The sequence below is a fragment of the Pelecanus crispus genome, chromosome 6 (genome assembly GCF_030463565.1).
Source record: "Pelecanus crispus isolate bPelCri1 chromosome 6, bPelCri1.pri, whole genome shotgun sequence".
Lineage (NCBI taxonomy): Eukaryota > Metazoa > Chordata > Aves > Pelecaniformes > Pelecanidae > Pelecanus > Pelecanus crispus.
The window spans coordinates 66294333-66307673 of NC_134648.1; the positions used below are offsets into that span (position 1 = coordinate 66294333).

At 51.1% G+C, this 13341-nt stretch overlaps 2 protein-coding genes across 4 annotated transcripts in view; one reads left to right on the forward strand and one right to left on the reverse strand.

Annotated features, from left to right (window-relative positions):
• Nucleotides 1–408: 408 nt before the first annotated feature.
• Nucleotides 409–6865, reverse strand: LOC104024294 (homeobox protein SIX4). Its single transcript, XM_075712571.1, has 3 exons — nucleotides 5997–6865; nucleotides 3697–4385; nucleotides 409–1205 (listed from the first exon to the last, which is right to left on the reverse strand). The coding sequence occupies exons 1-3, from the start codon at nucleotides 6863–6865 to the stop codon at nucleotides 409–411; spliced, it is 2355 nt and encodes a 784-aa protein (XP_075568686.1).
• Nucleotides 6866–7849: 984 nt separating this feature from the next.
• MNAT1 (MNAT1 component of CDK activating kinase) overlaps nucleotides 7850–13341 on the forward strand; it is a 130505-nt gene continuing 125013 nt past the window's right edge. For all 3 annotated transcript variants that reach the window (XM_075712498.1, XM_075712500.1, XM_075712499.1), the window contains exon 1: nucleotides 7850–7938. In XM_075712498.1, coding sequence (XP_075568613.1) covers nucleotides 7850–7938 — 89 coding nt within the window. The remainder of the gene's footprint in view (nucleotides 7939–13341) is intronic.

A 13341-nucleotide genomic window follows, 5' to 3' on the forward strand; every position in this document is an offset into this window, starting at 1 on the left:
TCTACCTTTTTGGAGCGAGATTTTTGTTTTCTATCTAAAGTTAGGAGTGTATACTTACTGTTGAGAGTATGCTGTACTATGGAGAGTCTAGTTAAATTATCAGGGTAGTATCTCTTAGCCAAACCTGTACCCAATCGCTTGGTACTTGCCCTGGCGTTTTCTTTCTCCTTTAATCTGCTTAAAAGAGAATACTGCATGCAAACCAAGCATGGCAACCTAATTCCATTGCCGGAGATTCCTCTGTACATTGATTCAGTCCACTTAAACGTTCTTCTGTTTTCCTTAAATGAAAAAAACAAAAACAAAAACCACCAAAACCCAAACAAACAAAAAAAAAACCCACTTGGTGCTTGTTAGGGCCTCAACAGGAGACTTATCTATTAAAACAGAAAGCAAGGAAAAAAAAAGTTACAAGTCTTGCATATCTTCATCCATTTGAACTGTCTGCAGTTTGGCAAGTTCTTTTTTGTCCGTTTCCAGTTCTTCACAAACCGTGTCAACCATGTTACTCATAACATACTTGGATTTCGAATCCAGCATCATTAAATTGCCAGTTGACTTACTCTCAGAATTAGGTAAGAAATTCTCTTTGACATCAGGTACGGCTTGCAGAACTAACCTGTGCTCTCTGACAAAATCTTGATGTACTTGTGCAGAGGGGTGGCTGACACGGTCTCCGCTTGTAGAAACTACTTCTCCAAGCGCGGGCTGTGCTGTAGAAATGGACAACAGATCTTGACTGGTAATGAGGGAACAGTTCTGAAGGGTTGCATAGTTAGTGTTGCTGATAGATATCACGGTAGAGGTACTGGTCACAGGCGATGACATGGACTGGCTCTCCGAGATACCAGAGTTCAGTTCTGCAGCATTTAAAAGAGTTGGTGGTGTGAGGGAAAAATTATGTGAGGGCGTTACATTCACTAACGAGGAGGCCAGGGACTGCAGTCCTCCGCTGGATATATTTTCAGAAGACATGTTTACGTTTAGTTGCGTGTTCTGACCGACTGGCATCAACTGAGAAAACACAAGGCTTCTTTCCAGTCCTTCTTGCTTGACAGAGCCCACTGCCTGGCCTGAATTGGGAACCGTATAAACGACTGCACTCGGAGCGAGGGGGCTGAAGAAAACCTTTCCTTGCTGCACTGTTGAAGACTCAGTCGTAAAAGTTCCTCCATCAGATGTGCTGGGATTTACCGAAACATTACCTAGAGAAAGAGAAGCAAAAGAAAGGAAAACACGGGTTATAGTCGGCAGAGGGTTGTGCAGGCATTTCGTTAAGATGTTTCGGTCTTCTTTATGTTTGCAGTACGCACATATGCTAGTATTTCATGCAACACAGAACAGTCTTGTTTGTACCAGGCGAGAGAAAATTTGGTATGAAAAAATAAAAGCTGTTAATAGAAAACTGCGTCTAGAAAGAAAAAAAAAAATGGTTCTGGTATATTAGGTATCTTTCAGACTCTCATTAAGGGGCAAACAGTCCCTGGCCATGTGATTAAAATGAACGTGCTTTGGCCTTCACTAGTTGCTACCACTCAATTTCTATCTAAGAATAGAAGCATGAAAAGCTATTAAAGATAGTTCAGTGACAGACTACAGCTTGTGTGTGGGAAACCAGAGACACGTCACATGAAATCCACTACTGCTGGGCAGAACCTACCTGAGCCAACCCCTGCAGAGAAAGCGTCAAAACCCAGTAACTTCTACCAGGTTAACTAGGTAGTCTGTCAAGTATTCCGACGTATCGCCTTTCGCCTTGCTTTATCACATATTTCTAAAAGCCTAACACTACCGCATCTACCATGCCGTGTACAGCTCCCCAGCAACTGTCTACCCTCGCTGAAAGCCATGGCACTGCTGCTGTGATGTTGTAGCTAGCCAGAGCGAGAAGTGGTGGCTAGAGACGATCTGAAGTTGGTTTTACTGGACATGCCATGTCAGTTGACATTATAATCATTCCTAAAATAAGATATACTGGCTCTCAGGACTGGGTCCCACTTCAAACACCTCTCTTTCTCAAAAGCAGTTTAATTAAAATTTTAAGAGGCTACAGTTGGAGACACCTGAATTTTTTTAGAACAGCACCAAAGATGCATTTCTTACCTGGGGAGTATTTTAGCTCCCTATTAATTGCCATTACTCAATGATGATTTTTTGGAAGAAGTTACTCATATGTGTAAATTAGAAGAATAAACTGCGGCAACTGGAAGTTACCTGGCAATAAGATATCATTTACTGTAGCTTACTTAAAATAGCCTGCAGCGCACTTCACTTGGAATAGGCAGCCAGCTATCCATCCTTCTCGTGTTAAGAAAACCAAAAAGAAATCAAAGCAGCAAATACGGATCTGGATTTTTCTCTGCACCACACTAGACACATGGTGGATCACACTCCAGTAGAAACTGGTATTTCTAACAATGGGAAAAACGTTCAGAGAGGCACTTATTATGAATCTTAGGACTTTCAAATACAATAGTCCCACATTACTTAAGGGACAGAACTTCCTCACCTTTGCTGGTGTCAGTTTATGCCTTGGAGCATGTGGATTAAATGGCTTTTGTAATTACAAGGTGGTATTCAGACTAAATGTCTTCTCTTTTTTTTTTTTTTTTTTGTTAAACTATGTACCAATAACTTCCAGTGACTGCAAGTGCCACATTTTAGGATCTTGTAATTTTGCACCCATTTCAAATGTGTCTGTACAGCTCCCCGTATTTAACAGCAAGAATAATTCACTCCCTATACATGCTTAATTCAAATAAGCTAACACGAGCACAGTTTGATTTTCATTATAGTACTCATGGCTCCTGAGACTAGAAAGATTCATTCAGGTTTAAATCATTTTCATAACCAAAGATACAGTGGCTAATGAGCAATAAAGCTGTTCAGTTGTGCTTTATAACTGACCTGCTTCAAAACATGGATCCAGAACTAGGCTTGTGCTCCCTGGAATTCTTCCTGGCTGGCCGCAAGTTTCAGTCTATGGTATGTTAGGACAAACTCTAAAGCAAACTTGGGGAGGAGCCTGCACACTTGGCACATGAACCTGTGATGACATATTTCCCTTGGACTGAGGGCAGTTTATCCAAATACCCTCGCATTTTATATCTACGAGCTACTGCGTATTTCTATTGTTTCCCTGCAGTTTAATCTTTCTTAATTATAGGACAGAAAATGCACAAGCCTAACTGCTTGGTCTTGTTGTGTCTATAGTAATTTAAAATTTATTTTTATGAAATCTTTTGGTTAAAAACCAAAAAAACCCAAAACAACCACCACAAAAACAACAACGGTAACAATTTCCAGCTGTCGCAATTTTCATTTTTATGAACCTTCTGATTAAAAGGATTCAATGGCAAATGGGGAATATTTTGAATTACTGAAACGTGTAAAATTTACAGATATTTGTGAAGACCAGTCTCACAGACTTCTGAGAACAGTGTGAGATGAAAGGGGTGTAAAATACCAGACCTCCTTCTCTGCTCTTAGCAGAGCTCAGCCTCACCTAACAGTCTGCCCACGAGCATAAGCTATTAGAAAGGAAGGCAAAAGGGATTATTTGATACACTGCATGTGGCTGTGGCTGAAATACAATGCTGGTACCTCGGACGAAAAGTACCACGGCTTCTAAAGCGCAAAGTGTGCCTGAGCTCAGCTTTTCTTCGTACCTCTTACTGTAACAGACAAAACTTTTACCTTGTGAAGCTGCCACAGAAACGGGAGGCAGCTGCAGAGAAGAAAAACCGATGCTTCCGTTCAGCAGCTGGCCATTTGTTCCTGAATTGGGGATCTGGACAATGCCATACTGGTTTATTTGGACAGGAGCAGTAAAAGTAACTACGGAGCCTCCATCTTGGGAAGCAGCAGTTTGTACGCTTTCCCTTTTCACCTCTGAGCTCGGTATCAATCCCGGGAATGAGACCGGGATGTTGCTGGGGCTGAAGGTGGCTGCCGCAGCGCTGGGGACCGAAGCCTGAAGGAGTTTGAAGTCCTTAACATCTTCTGACGAAGATGACAGTATGTCAGTAATGGACACCCCGTTGCTCACAACGCTCGACGTGGTTTTGGGTGAATTTAAGGTAACCGTCTGCGAAGCCCCCACGCTGAGTCCATTGAGAATGACACCGTTGGGTCCCTGAAGGAAAGAGCTACCATTGAGAAAGACGGGAGAGGTACTGGCAGGCACGAGGTTTCCATTCAACAAGACACCAGATGAGCTCAAGGCTATTTTAGTGTTTCCGAGCTGCTGCATGTAGACGGGCTCCATGTGGCCAGGAAGGCTGAGGCTGGCAACGCCATCGGATGAGCTGGAGAGCGGATGGGGAGATAAATCCTCCTGCCCCTTACTGGATTCATCTTCTGTGCTAGGGTTGCCATCTGACTCGCTATGGGAAAAGACGGAGAGATGACATTGCATTACCACGGCGTGCCAGCGAGCTCCGCACCGAGGGGGACGCCTTGCTTTGATACAGTTTGTGAGAGTTTTCCCGAGGAATTTTTTCCGTGTTTCGCCTTTACAAGGCACTTTAAACAAACTCCCGAGTCAAGGGAAAGGTTCCTTAGGGGAGGACACACCAAACCAGCCGCTCGCTGAAGAGAAACCGTACAGGCTGGGTGATGGAGGTGTCAATAAACCCCCCCTCCCCGGCCATCCGACGCGGGCGACCCAAGGGGGCTGCCTGGGCCCCCCTCCGCCGGCCGCGGGTGCCCACACGCGTGAGCCCGGCCGCAGCCATTTGGCAAATGGCTGGGCGGCAGCTGCGGGAGGTGAGAGCAGGCCGGGAAGCGCCGCCCGACCCTCCGGCCTCTGCCTGCCGACCCGCCAAGCCCGGCCCCAGGCCCCCCGCCGCTCCCCGGCCGGGGAAGGGGGGGAGGCCCCGCCGGGGGCCGGGCCCGCGCTGCCCCCCGGTGCCGGCACCCCGGGCCCGGCGGAGGGGGGGGGGGGGGGGGCGGCCTTTGTGCCGCGCCCCGCGGGGCCGCCCCGGCCCGGCCGGGCCCCTCCGCCGGGAGCTGCGCCGCGTTTTTCTGCTGACTGGTCCGCCCTCCGCCGCATTTTTCGGTCGCTCCCTCCCCCCCTCGGCCGCTCGCCCTTTGATGTGTCCCGCGGAGAGGGGGCCGCGGCGGCACAATCGCGCCCTTGGTTGAGAAATGCCTTGGGGCCCTCCGCCGGCCGCCGCTCTTTTTCCCTCCTTCCCTCCCTTCCTCCCCCTCTCCTTCTCCCCCCGCCTCTCCCCTCCCTTCCCGTCCCTGCCCCGGGAGGAAGGAGGGGGGCGGCGGCGGGGAGGTCACCTCCACCTGCCCGCCTCGCGGCGCCGAGCCCCCGCCGCGGCCCCTCCGCCCGGGGAGGGAGGCACCGGGGGGGGGGGGGGGGGCAGGGCCCCGGGCCGGGCGCGGGCGGAGCGGGGCCGGGCGCGGAGGCTCGGTCTCGCCCCGCGGGGAGCAAACGGCCGCGGGGCTGGAGGCGGAGGCCTGCGGCGGGCCGAGCCCGGCGGTGCCGCCGCTGAGGCCCGGCGCGGCCGGCCCCGCTCCCCCGCTGAAACCCGAGCCCGGGCCGCTCCCGAGTCAGGTTTCAAAACAGAGCGAGCGGCGGGACCCCACACCCCCGCGCGTCCTCCGGCCGCCGTCAATGATTAACTCTGTCAGGCGCGACGATGAAATAAAAACACGGGGGGACGCGCACGCAACGCCCCCTCCCCCCGCCGTCCCCTGCCCGGCGCCCGCGGCCGCTCCCCCGGCCCGGGGGAAGGGGCGGCGGCGCGGGGGCGGCGGGGGCCGCCGGGGGCCCCGGGAAGTTTCCCCGCGCTGCCGCGGCGCGGCTCGCATGCCTGCGTGCCCGGGCCGGGTGGGTGTGTGTTGGGAGCGAGGGAGCGGGGAGGGGGAAGGAGGGGAGGACGAGGCGCACCGAAGGTAAGCGCCATGTTTGCAAGGGAAGAAAGAGCCGGGAGAGGGAAGGCAGGCAGGCGGGAGAGGGGGCGGGGAGGAAAGTTTGCTCTCACCTTTTGGACTGGGTCTCGGAAGGGTTGCGGTCCCGCTGCCGGCGGTTCTTGAACCAGTTGCTGACCTGGGTGAGGGAGAGCCCGGTGATCTTGGCCAGGTTGCGCTTCTCGGCCGGCGAGGGGTACCGGTTCTGCTTGTAGAGCTCCTTCAGCGCGTTGCGGGACTTCTCCTTGAAGCAGTAGACCGTCTCCTCGCCGTCCCAGATGGTCCTGGGCAGAGGGTATTTCCTCCGCAGCCTGTACTTGTCCACCGCCCCCAGGGGTCTGCCCCGGGCTCGCTCCGCCTCGGTGTAGCGAGCCTTGTACCAGAGCTCCTGCAGGAGCGGGTGGTTGGAGGAGTCGAAGTTGTGGCTCTCCAGGATGCTGTAGAGCTCGGCGTAGATGCCCTGGTGGAAAGCCACCAGCGCCCGGGCTTTCATCAGGCTCTCGTTGCCACGTAGCAGATCGCTCGGGGGCAAAGACCACAGGAACCTGGCCAGGCGGTCCAGGTTCCCACCTTGCTGCAGCGCCTCGCAGACGCAGGCGACGTGGTCCGGGGAGAAAGCCAGGGGGGTCTGCGAGGAGGAGGAGGAGGAAGAAGAAGAGGAGGAGGAGGAGGAGGGAGAGGAGGCAGCGTGGTGATTCCTGGCCAGAAGTTCCGTGTGGAGCAGTACCTGGTCCGCGGCTCCCTCCTCCCCGGCGGCGGCGGAGCCTGCGTGCTCTATGGGGAACGGGGCCGCGGCGGGAGGGGGCGGCGGCGCGGGGGCGAGGGCTCCCGCCGCGGCCCCGTCGGGGGGCACCTTGCTGGCTTCAGAGAGGATTTCCATCACATTTTCCTGCTTGATCTCCACCGCGCTCGTGATCTCGTCCGTGGGGGAGGCAGAAGACATGTTTCGGTTTGTTTTCCTTTTTTTTTTTTTTTCCTTTCCCTCCTCCTTTCTTTTTTTCCCCCCCCTTCCCCCCGTCCCCTTCTCCTCCTCTCCCCCCTTCCTATCTCTCTGGAAAGTCCACTCCTCCTCCTCCTGCTCTCGGCCGGCTCTAGCCGATCAGGTTTCCTCCCGGCCACGCAATAACCATTAAAGATAGCTGCTATAGCAAAGTAGTGTAAACGGGCTCCTCTCCGCGGCTCCCCCCAACGTGACTCCCAGCCCCGCTGCAATACTATATGGCACCGCAGCCTGCTGGCCCGGCCGCGCCCGCCCATTGGCTGCGCCGCGCCGGGGGGGCGGGGGCTCCCGCGTCTCCAGGGCAACCGTCAATCAAGCGGCCCCGCTCCTCTCCTCTCCCCCCCCCCCTCCCCTCCCCACCTCCACCTGGAGCGCGGCGCCCGCCGCAGGGACGGCCCGGCGGGAGGCGGCGGCTCCCCTCACCTGCGCCGCCGCCGAGCGCCTTTCCCCGGGCGGGGAGGGAGGAATTAAAACTCTCAGGGTGTGAGGCGGTGCCGCCGTAGTTACCCGGGGCGAAGTACGGCACCTCTCCGGCCCGGGAGCGGGGTCCCCCGCGAGGGAGCTACCGCCCCGCCGCGGCCTCCTGTTCAGTGTTCGTTAGGCGGGAGCGCCCCCCCCCCCCCGCCCCGTTACAGCCGGAGCTCTCGGGCCGGGACAGCCCCCCCCCCCCCCCGCCCCAACGCCAGGCAGGTGCTGCCCGGGGCGGCTCGTACCTGCTCGGCCCGCCCGCCCCGGCCCTCCCCGCCGCCGGCTGGCTCTGCCTGGTGGTGCTCGGGGCCGGGAGGGGTGCGGAGCGGGCCGCGCCGGGCCGCCGCGGCGGGCGGAACGCGCGGTGCGGCGGGCGGTGCCGGCGGGCCCCTTTGGCGGCGGCACCGCGCGGCGGAAGGCGGAACGCGCGCAGGGAGGGAGGCGGCGGCGGCGGCGGCCATGGATGACCAGGGCTGCCCGCGGTGCAAGACCACCAAGTACCGCAACCCCTCCTTGAAGCTGATGGTCAACGTCTGCGGGCACACGCTGTGAGTGGGGCCGCCGCCCCGCCCTGAGGGGTGCCGGGGGCGGTGAGGGGGGAGGCGCCCCGGCCCGGGGCTGCCCCTCTGCGGGGAGGGCGGGCGGCGGGGCCCGAGGGGAACGGCCGCTCCCCCGGCCGGTCCGGGGGTGGGGGCGACCCTGGCCGCTCGGCCCGGCCCGGCCCGGCTCCGCCAGGCCCGTGCGGGCGTTTGCGAGGCGGCTGCGGGCCCCCTCCTGCCCCCCGCTTGCCTCTCCCGGCGGCAGCCGGCGGTTCCCCTTCAGGCCGGGGTCTGGACCGCGGTGCGGGTCTGGGGCGCTGCGTTCGGCTGCTTCTCTGTAGCGAAATGTCTGGGGGGTGGGGTGGGGAACACGCGGGACCCGGCGTGTTGGGTGTGGTGTTCGGTACCGGCTCCCGTCCCGAAGGGGTGTGAGGCTTCGGGGTATGAAACGGGGAACGAAGAGGAAAGTACGTTTCTCATCAACTTAAACGCTTCTCATTTGTGTTTAAGACTGTGCTTGGATAATTAAAGGGGGGGGGGGGGAAGAGTGATTCCTTTTATTTTTTTGTCGTGTTAATTCTCCCGAATGGAGAATGCTTTGTCTGAAGGTTTGATGCTGGTTTAAATGCTGGCAAATCCTCTTCTGAACCTGTGCTGATCGTGGTGTTTACTCATCTGGTGTTTTTTTGCAACAAGACCCATTTTTTTTTTTTTTTTTTAACCCCAAAGATGAATGCTTAGATAATTCCCACCGCTGGCTCTAGCTGGTTCCAGGCATACAGAGTCTGAACTCATTCACTTTCAGATCTGGAGATCTGTTAGTTAGCGTGGAAGTTTTAAAGGCTCTGTTCTAAATTCTTTCTAGATACACATGATAGAAACCTCATACTGCAGTAGCAGTGCTTTCTGGTTGGTTTGTTTGTTTTTGTTTGCCTTGTGTGTCTTTTCATCTTTCCAGTGATGTGATATTGAGCTGTTTATATTTTTAAACTACATGTGAATTACATTCAAAAGATGTAGCCTGAAAGCTTTACTTAACTTGATAAAGTGTTGTAAGTGAGCAGGGTGAAGGTACTGGATTGCAACAAGGGATTAAGGTTTGTTTTGTTTTTTCCTAGAAAAAAGCATTAGTTTTCCTCCGGTTCCCTTATCTGTTCCCTACGGCCATGCGAGCACTTCTGTTGCCACGAGGGAAGGCGTGTGGGAGAGCAGCAGATGATCTCCTGGTAGTAGTGGTACAGGAGAGACGGGCAGCAGGAGTGCCCCTTTGGTGACAGTGATGCTGGCTGTGTGAAAGTGCAGTGTTAGCTGGAGTTCAAAAGGTAACAGCCATATTTAGGCAAGGCTGCGCAGCTTTAAAATGATGTTTCTATCTTCTGTTCCAGTGAAGATGAACGGACTTGTGGTCTTGATCATCTTCTGCTTTCAAGCTCTTCCAGAGCCACTTCCAGCAGAGGACAGCATGTTTCAGTTTGCTCTCCTGCTTTGGTTCTCACTGTTTTTTTTTGTAGCTGAGCTTTGCTTGAGAAAATGAGTCATGTTTTGTGCTTTACTGGGTCCGGCTGCTGACACCTTATTTGGGGTTGATGTCCCTGTCTTGCTTTCCTTGTTTCTTCCCAGCTGCACAGGGACTGCCTGTGCTTCCCCCAGCTCTTGTTGTTCGCACTTCTGCATTTGGCAAGTGTTTTATCCGAGATCAGATCAGTCTGAATCTGTGTGGCCCTGGGTTGAGCCTGCCAGGGATCTCTGCAGGGTGCTTGCCAGGAGAGGGCTGTGCAGACCCACCCAGACTGACCTTACCTGGACCCGGCCACGTGTGTTAGTCCCTCCTTTACTTTCCCAGCAAAGCGTGTCTCTGCAGCTGGGCACCACTGCTTTAAAGCATATGTGTACAAGGGTAAAGTTGAAGTCACTATGTAAGTAGGGTCTCTGGATTTCTTTGTTTTTGTTGTAATTAAGGACTCTCCATCTTGATGTGGTTCAAGTGGGTCACTTTTCCTCTGTAATATCCTTCCAATAACCCCTTTAAGGTTGTGTTTTTATTATTATTTCCGTATGATGTTACAAAGCCTTCATGCTGGAAGCTGTTTCATAGTAATGGTTAATAAATTCTCTTAATAACTGATCTAGAAGCTGGAAGCTCAGATGAGGCACCTGTGAATGAAGGGGGGAAAAAGGGGAGGTAATTGATATTTGTTCTTTCATAAATTTACTGTGTTTCATACTGTCCTGGTTTCGGCTGGGATAGAGTTAATGTTCTTCCTAGCAGCAGGCATAGTGCTGTGTTTTGAATTTAGTAGGAGAAGAATGTTGATAACACGCTGATGTTTTTAGTTGTTGCTGAGTACCAGTTGCCAGTCAAGGACTTTTCAGCTTCCCATGCTCTGCCAGGTACACAAGAAACTGGGAGGGGGCACAGCCAGAATAGTTGATCCAAACTGCCCAAAGGGCTATTCCATACCACATGATGTCATGCTTAGTATATAAACTGGGGGGGGTTGGCCAGGGAGTAGCGATCGCTGCTCGGGAACTGTCTGGGTATCGGTCGGCGGGTGGTGAGCAATTGCATTGTGCATCACTTGCTTCGTATATCATTATTATTATTATCATTATTATACTGTTACTATTATCATTACTATTTTACTTTATTTCAATTATTAAACTGTTCTTATCTCAACCCGGGAGTGTTTCTCACTCTTACTCCTCCGATTCTCTCCCCCATCCCATCAGGGCAGGGGGAGTGAGCGAGCGGCTGCGTGGTGCTTAGTTGCTGGCTGGGGCTAAACCACGATACAGGCACAAGGAAGGAATGCCTAACTAGTTCTCAAAGCAAATGAGCTAACAAGTTTCTGATGGAGATCTACCCTTCTTAGACAGTCTGTTCCGACAGTTTGCTGTTCTTACCATTGAAAATACTTCTCCTAATGTCTAATCTAAATTTATTTGCTATAATTTAAGCATTTAAGAATTCTCATGTGCATTTTATACACCTTGTGATCTCTTTATTACACCTCTTCTGCAGGAATGGATCACATGTTTGGGGGGCTTTCTCTTTGGTGTTTTCCACACTTAAGAAATCCCATTCCTTCAGTCTCCTCTCTTCAGTGATTTTCTTAATTTTTTTTTTTTAATATATATATATATACACGTCTGCGGGCTATTCTCACTGCTTTTCTTGAGGCTTTTTCCACTTGGTTTGCATTTTTCTGGGAGCACCATGTCCAGTTCCAGTGTTCATCTGAGTCCTTAGTACAACAGGCAGACTCAAAATTATTTCATGTTCTTCTCATATGATACCTGCATTTTGTACATCTCAGTAGGATGATGAGTCTTTACATATTTTTTACTTTTTCCGGTGATATGTGTGACTTATGTTCAGCATGAACCCCAGATTCTTTAGCGCTTTACCACTCGACATATCTCTGGGCAGAACAGTATTTAACCTTGCCCTCCACATTGTGATATGCAGCTGATTATTCTTACCCGTTTGCTCTGTCAAACTTCAGGTGACTCTTGCACGTGCCTCAAGTGACTTTGGATTCTGAGTCCCTCCATCAAAGTGCTTGTAACTGTCCCAGATTATCCTCTATTAACTTAAAAAAATGACCTTTCTGTCTTGATATTTTCCAGTGTGTAATTTGTAGGCAAGATGTTGTCTGGGAGATCTTCAAAGATGTTGCTTGTGACCATAATATATCAAACTGAGGCAGAGAAAAATATGGAGTTGCCTGCAGTAGGTTCCTTGCTAAATAGCTTCCCCCCATCCCCCAGTTAGTTTTTGTAACAGTGGAGAATGCTAAAAGATTAGCGCTGTGTGAGAGGGCTCTCTGGCTGAAATAATGATAACTTATCTCAGGGTCTGGTTTTCTAATAATCTCTCAGTACTTCAGTATGTACTGTATTTGTTTATATTATATGACTGTCAATTTAAGAGTGTCAAAAGTCCAGTTAAACCAAGGCTGTATTGCCTCTAGTTGCTGTTTCACTACCTGCATTGTTACTGTGTCATTGGAGGAAATTATGTTCGTTTGATATGATTTGTTCTTAACAAATTGTATGTTGGATCTTATCTGCTTCATTATCTGAAATACGCAAGAGATAGGTCATTTATCTGATTATTTATTTCAGCATCTTCCCAGGGACTGAGGGTAACCCTGACCGGTCCTGTGTATTTGGTTTCTTGCTCTTTAGAGGCAGGTGCTTTTGCCCTTCTTCAGGGTGCTGGAACTTAATGCAGAGAGCAGAGATGATGTTTGATAACTGCCTTTGTCAGTTTTCAGAGGGTAAGTATTATGTCTACCAGATTTGAAAACCTTTGAAGTACTCTTAATGCTGTAATCCCTGACTATAGTTGTCCATAGGTTTATGGAAGCTTATTAAGTTGTCTGCAGAGGTATATTGCCTTTATCATGCTTTCTGTTTGAAGTTTGCTGATAAACATGCATGGGAAGTTCAGAGTCTTGACTTTGTTGGCTCAGCAGGTTTGGAGCAATTGCTCTAATACGTTTCCTGGTTCTAGTTTGTGTTCTTGCTCCTTTTGCTGCCATGTGAGTTACATTACCTGGTTAATCCATTTTAGTGAATGAAGATCGATGCAGAAAATGCCCCAAGTGCTTTGGCATCATCTGTTAGAGATCTTCCTTTCCATTGAATAGTGGCTTAGCGCACTCCTGCTTTAACTGCTCTTTGTTTCACTGCAGGTGTTCTGAAGGAATATTTTCATGTTACCTTCGGTGTTGCCTCCCAGTAGTTTCTTTCCTAATGTGTTGACCTTTCCTATTTTGTTAAGTTTGTGCTGTTCACTTTAAGTGACCTTCAGTGATTTGATTTGCACTTGTGCAAAACCTCTTGAATTTCAAATCACTGAAGAGCCTATGCTTAGCTGAGGTGATATCTCACTAAGCTTCAGATCTTTCCCCTGGATTTCAGATAGCTTGTGGTTTTACCATTAGTTTGTTTTCTTTATTTTGTGGCTCTCTGTTTTGCCCTTCTGAAGAATTGCAAGAGTTGCCTTCTTATGCCTTCTATCAGCCAAGTTGTTTTCACTTTCATGTTCTTAGCTAGTTCCTGCCCTTTGGTTAGAATGAAACTAGACGAACCTTCCTTTTATAATGGTGTTTGTTTTTTTCTTTTTTCTTTTCACCTCCTATATAAACAAAGTTAATCTCAAAGTATTTGAGAACTTGTTGGGCAATGTGTGTCCTGTTTGTTCCTTCTTTTTTGACAGATGCCTGCAGTGAAGGTTCCTCTTGCTATGAAGTCCTGTGCTTTGGAGGTTTGGCTGTTCATTCTTCTCCTCTTCCCCACTTCATTAATTTAATTTAAATCTCTCTCATCTGGGGTAGATACTGTGTGTTAGGGTACCTGTGTTGGCGTCCCATCTCTCTTTTACTGTGACCTTGATCCTGCCAC

What these genes read in the sequence shown, in the direction of transcription:
- LOC104024294 (XM_075712571.1), bottom strand. Translation starts at nt 6,865, where the DNA reads ATGTCTTCTGCCTCCCCCACGGACGAGATCACGAGCGCGGTGGAGATC. An exon ending in TCCGAGACCCAGTCCAAAAG is followed by an intron (nt 4,386 to 5,996) that starts GTGAGAGCAAAC and finishes CTTTTCCCATAG; the next exon opens with CGAGTCAGATGGCAACCCTA. An exon ending in TTCTGTGGCAGCTTCACAAG is followed by an intron (nt 1,206 to 3,696) that starts GTAAAAGTTTTG and finishes CTCTTTCTCTAG; the next exon opens with GTAATGTTTCGGTAAATCCC.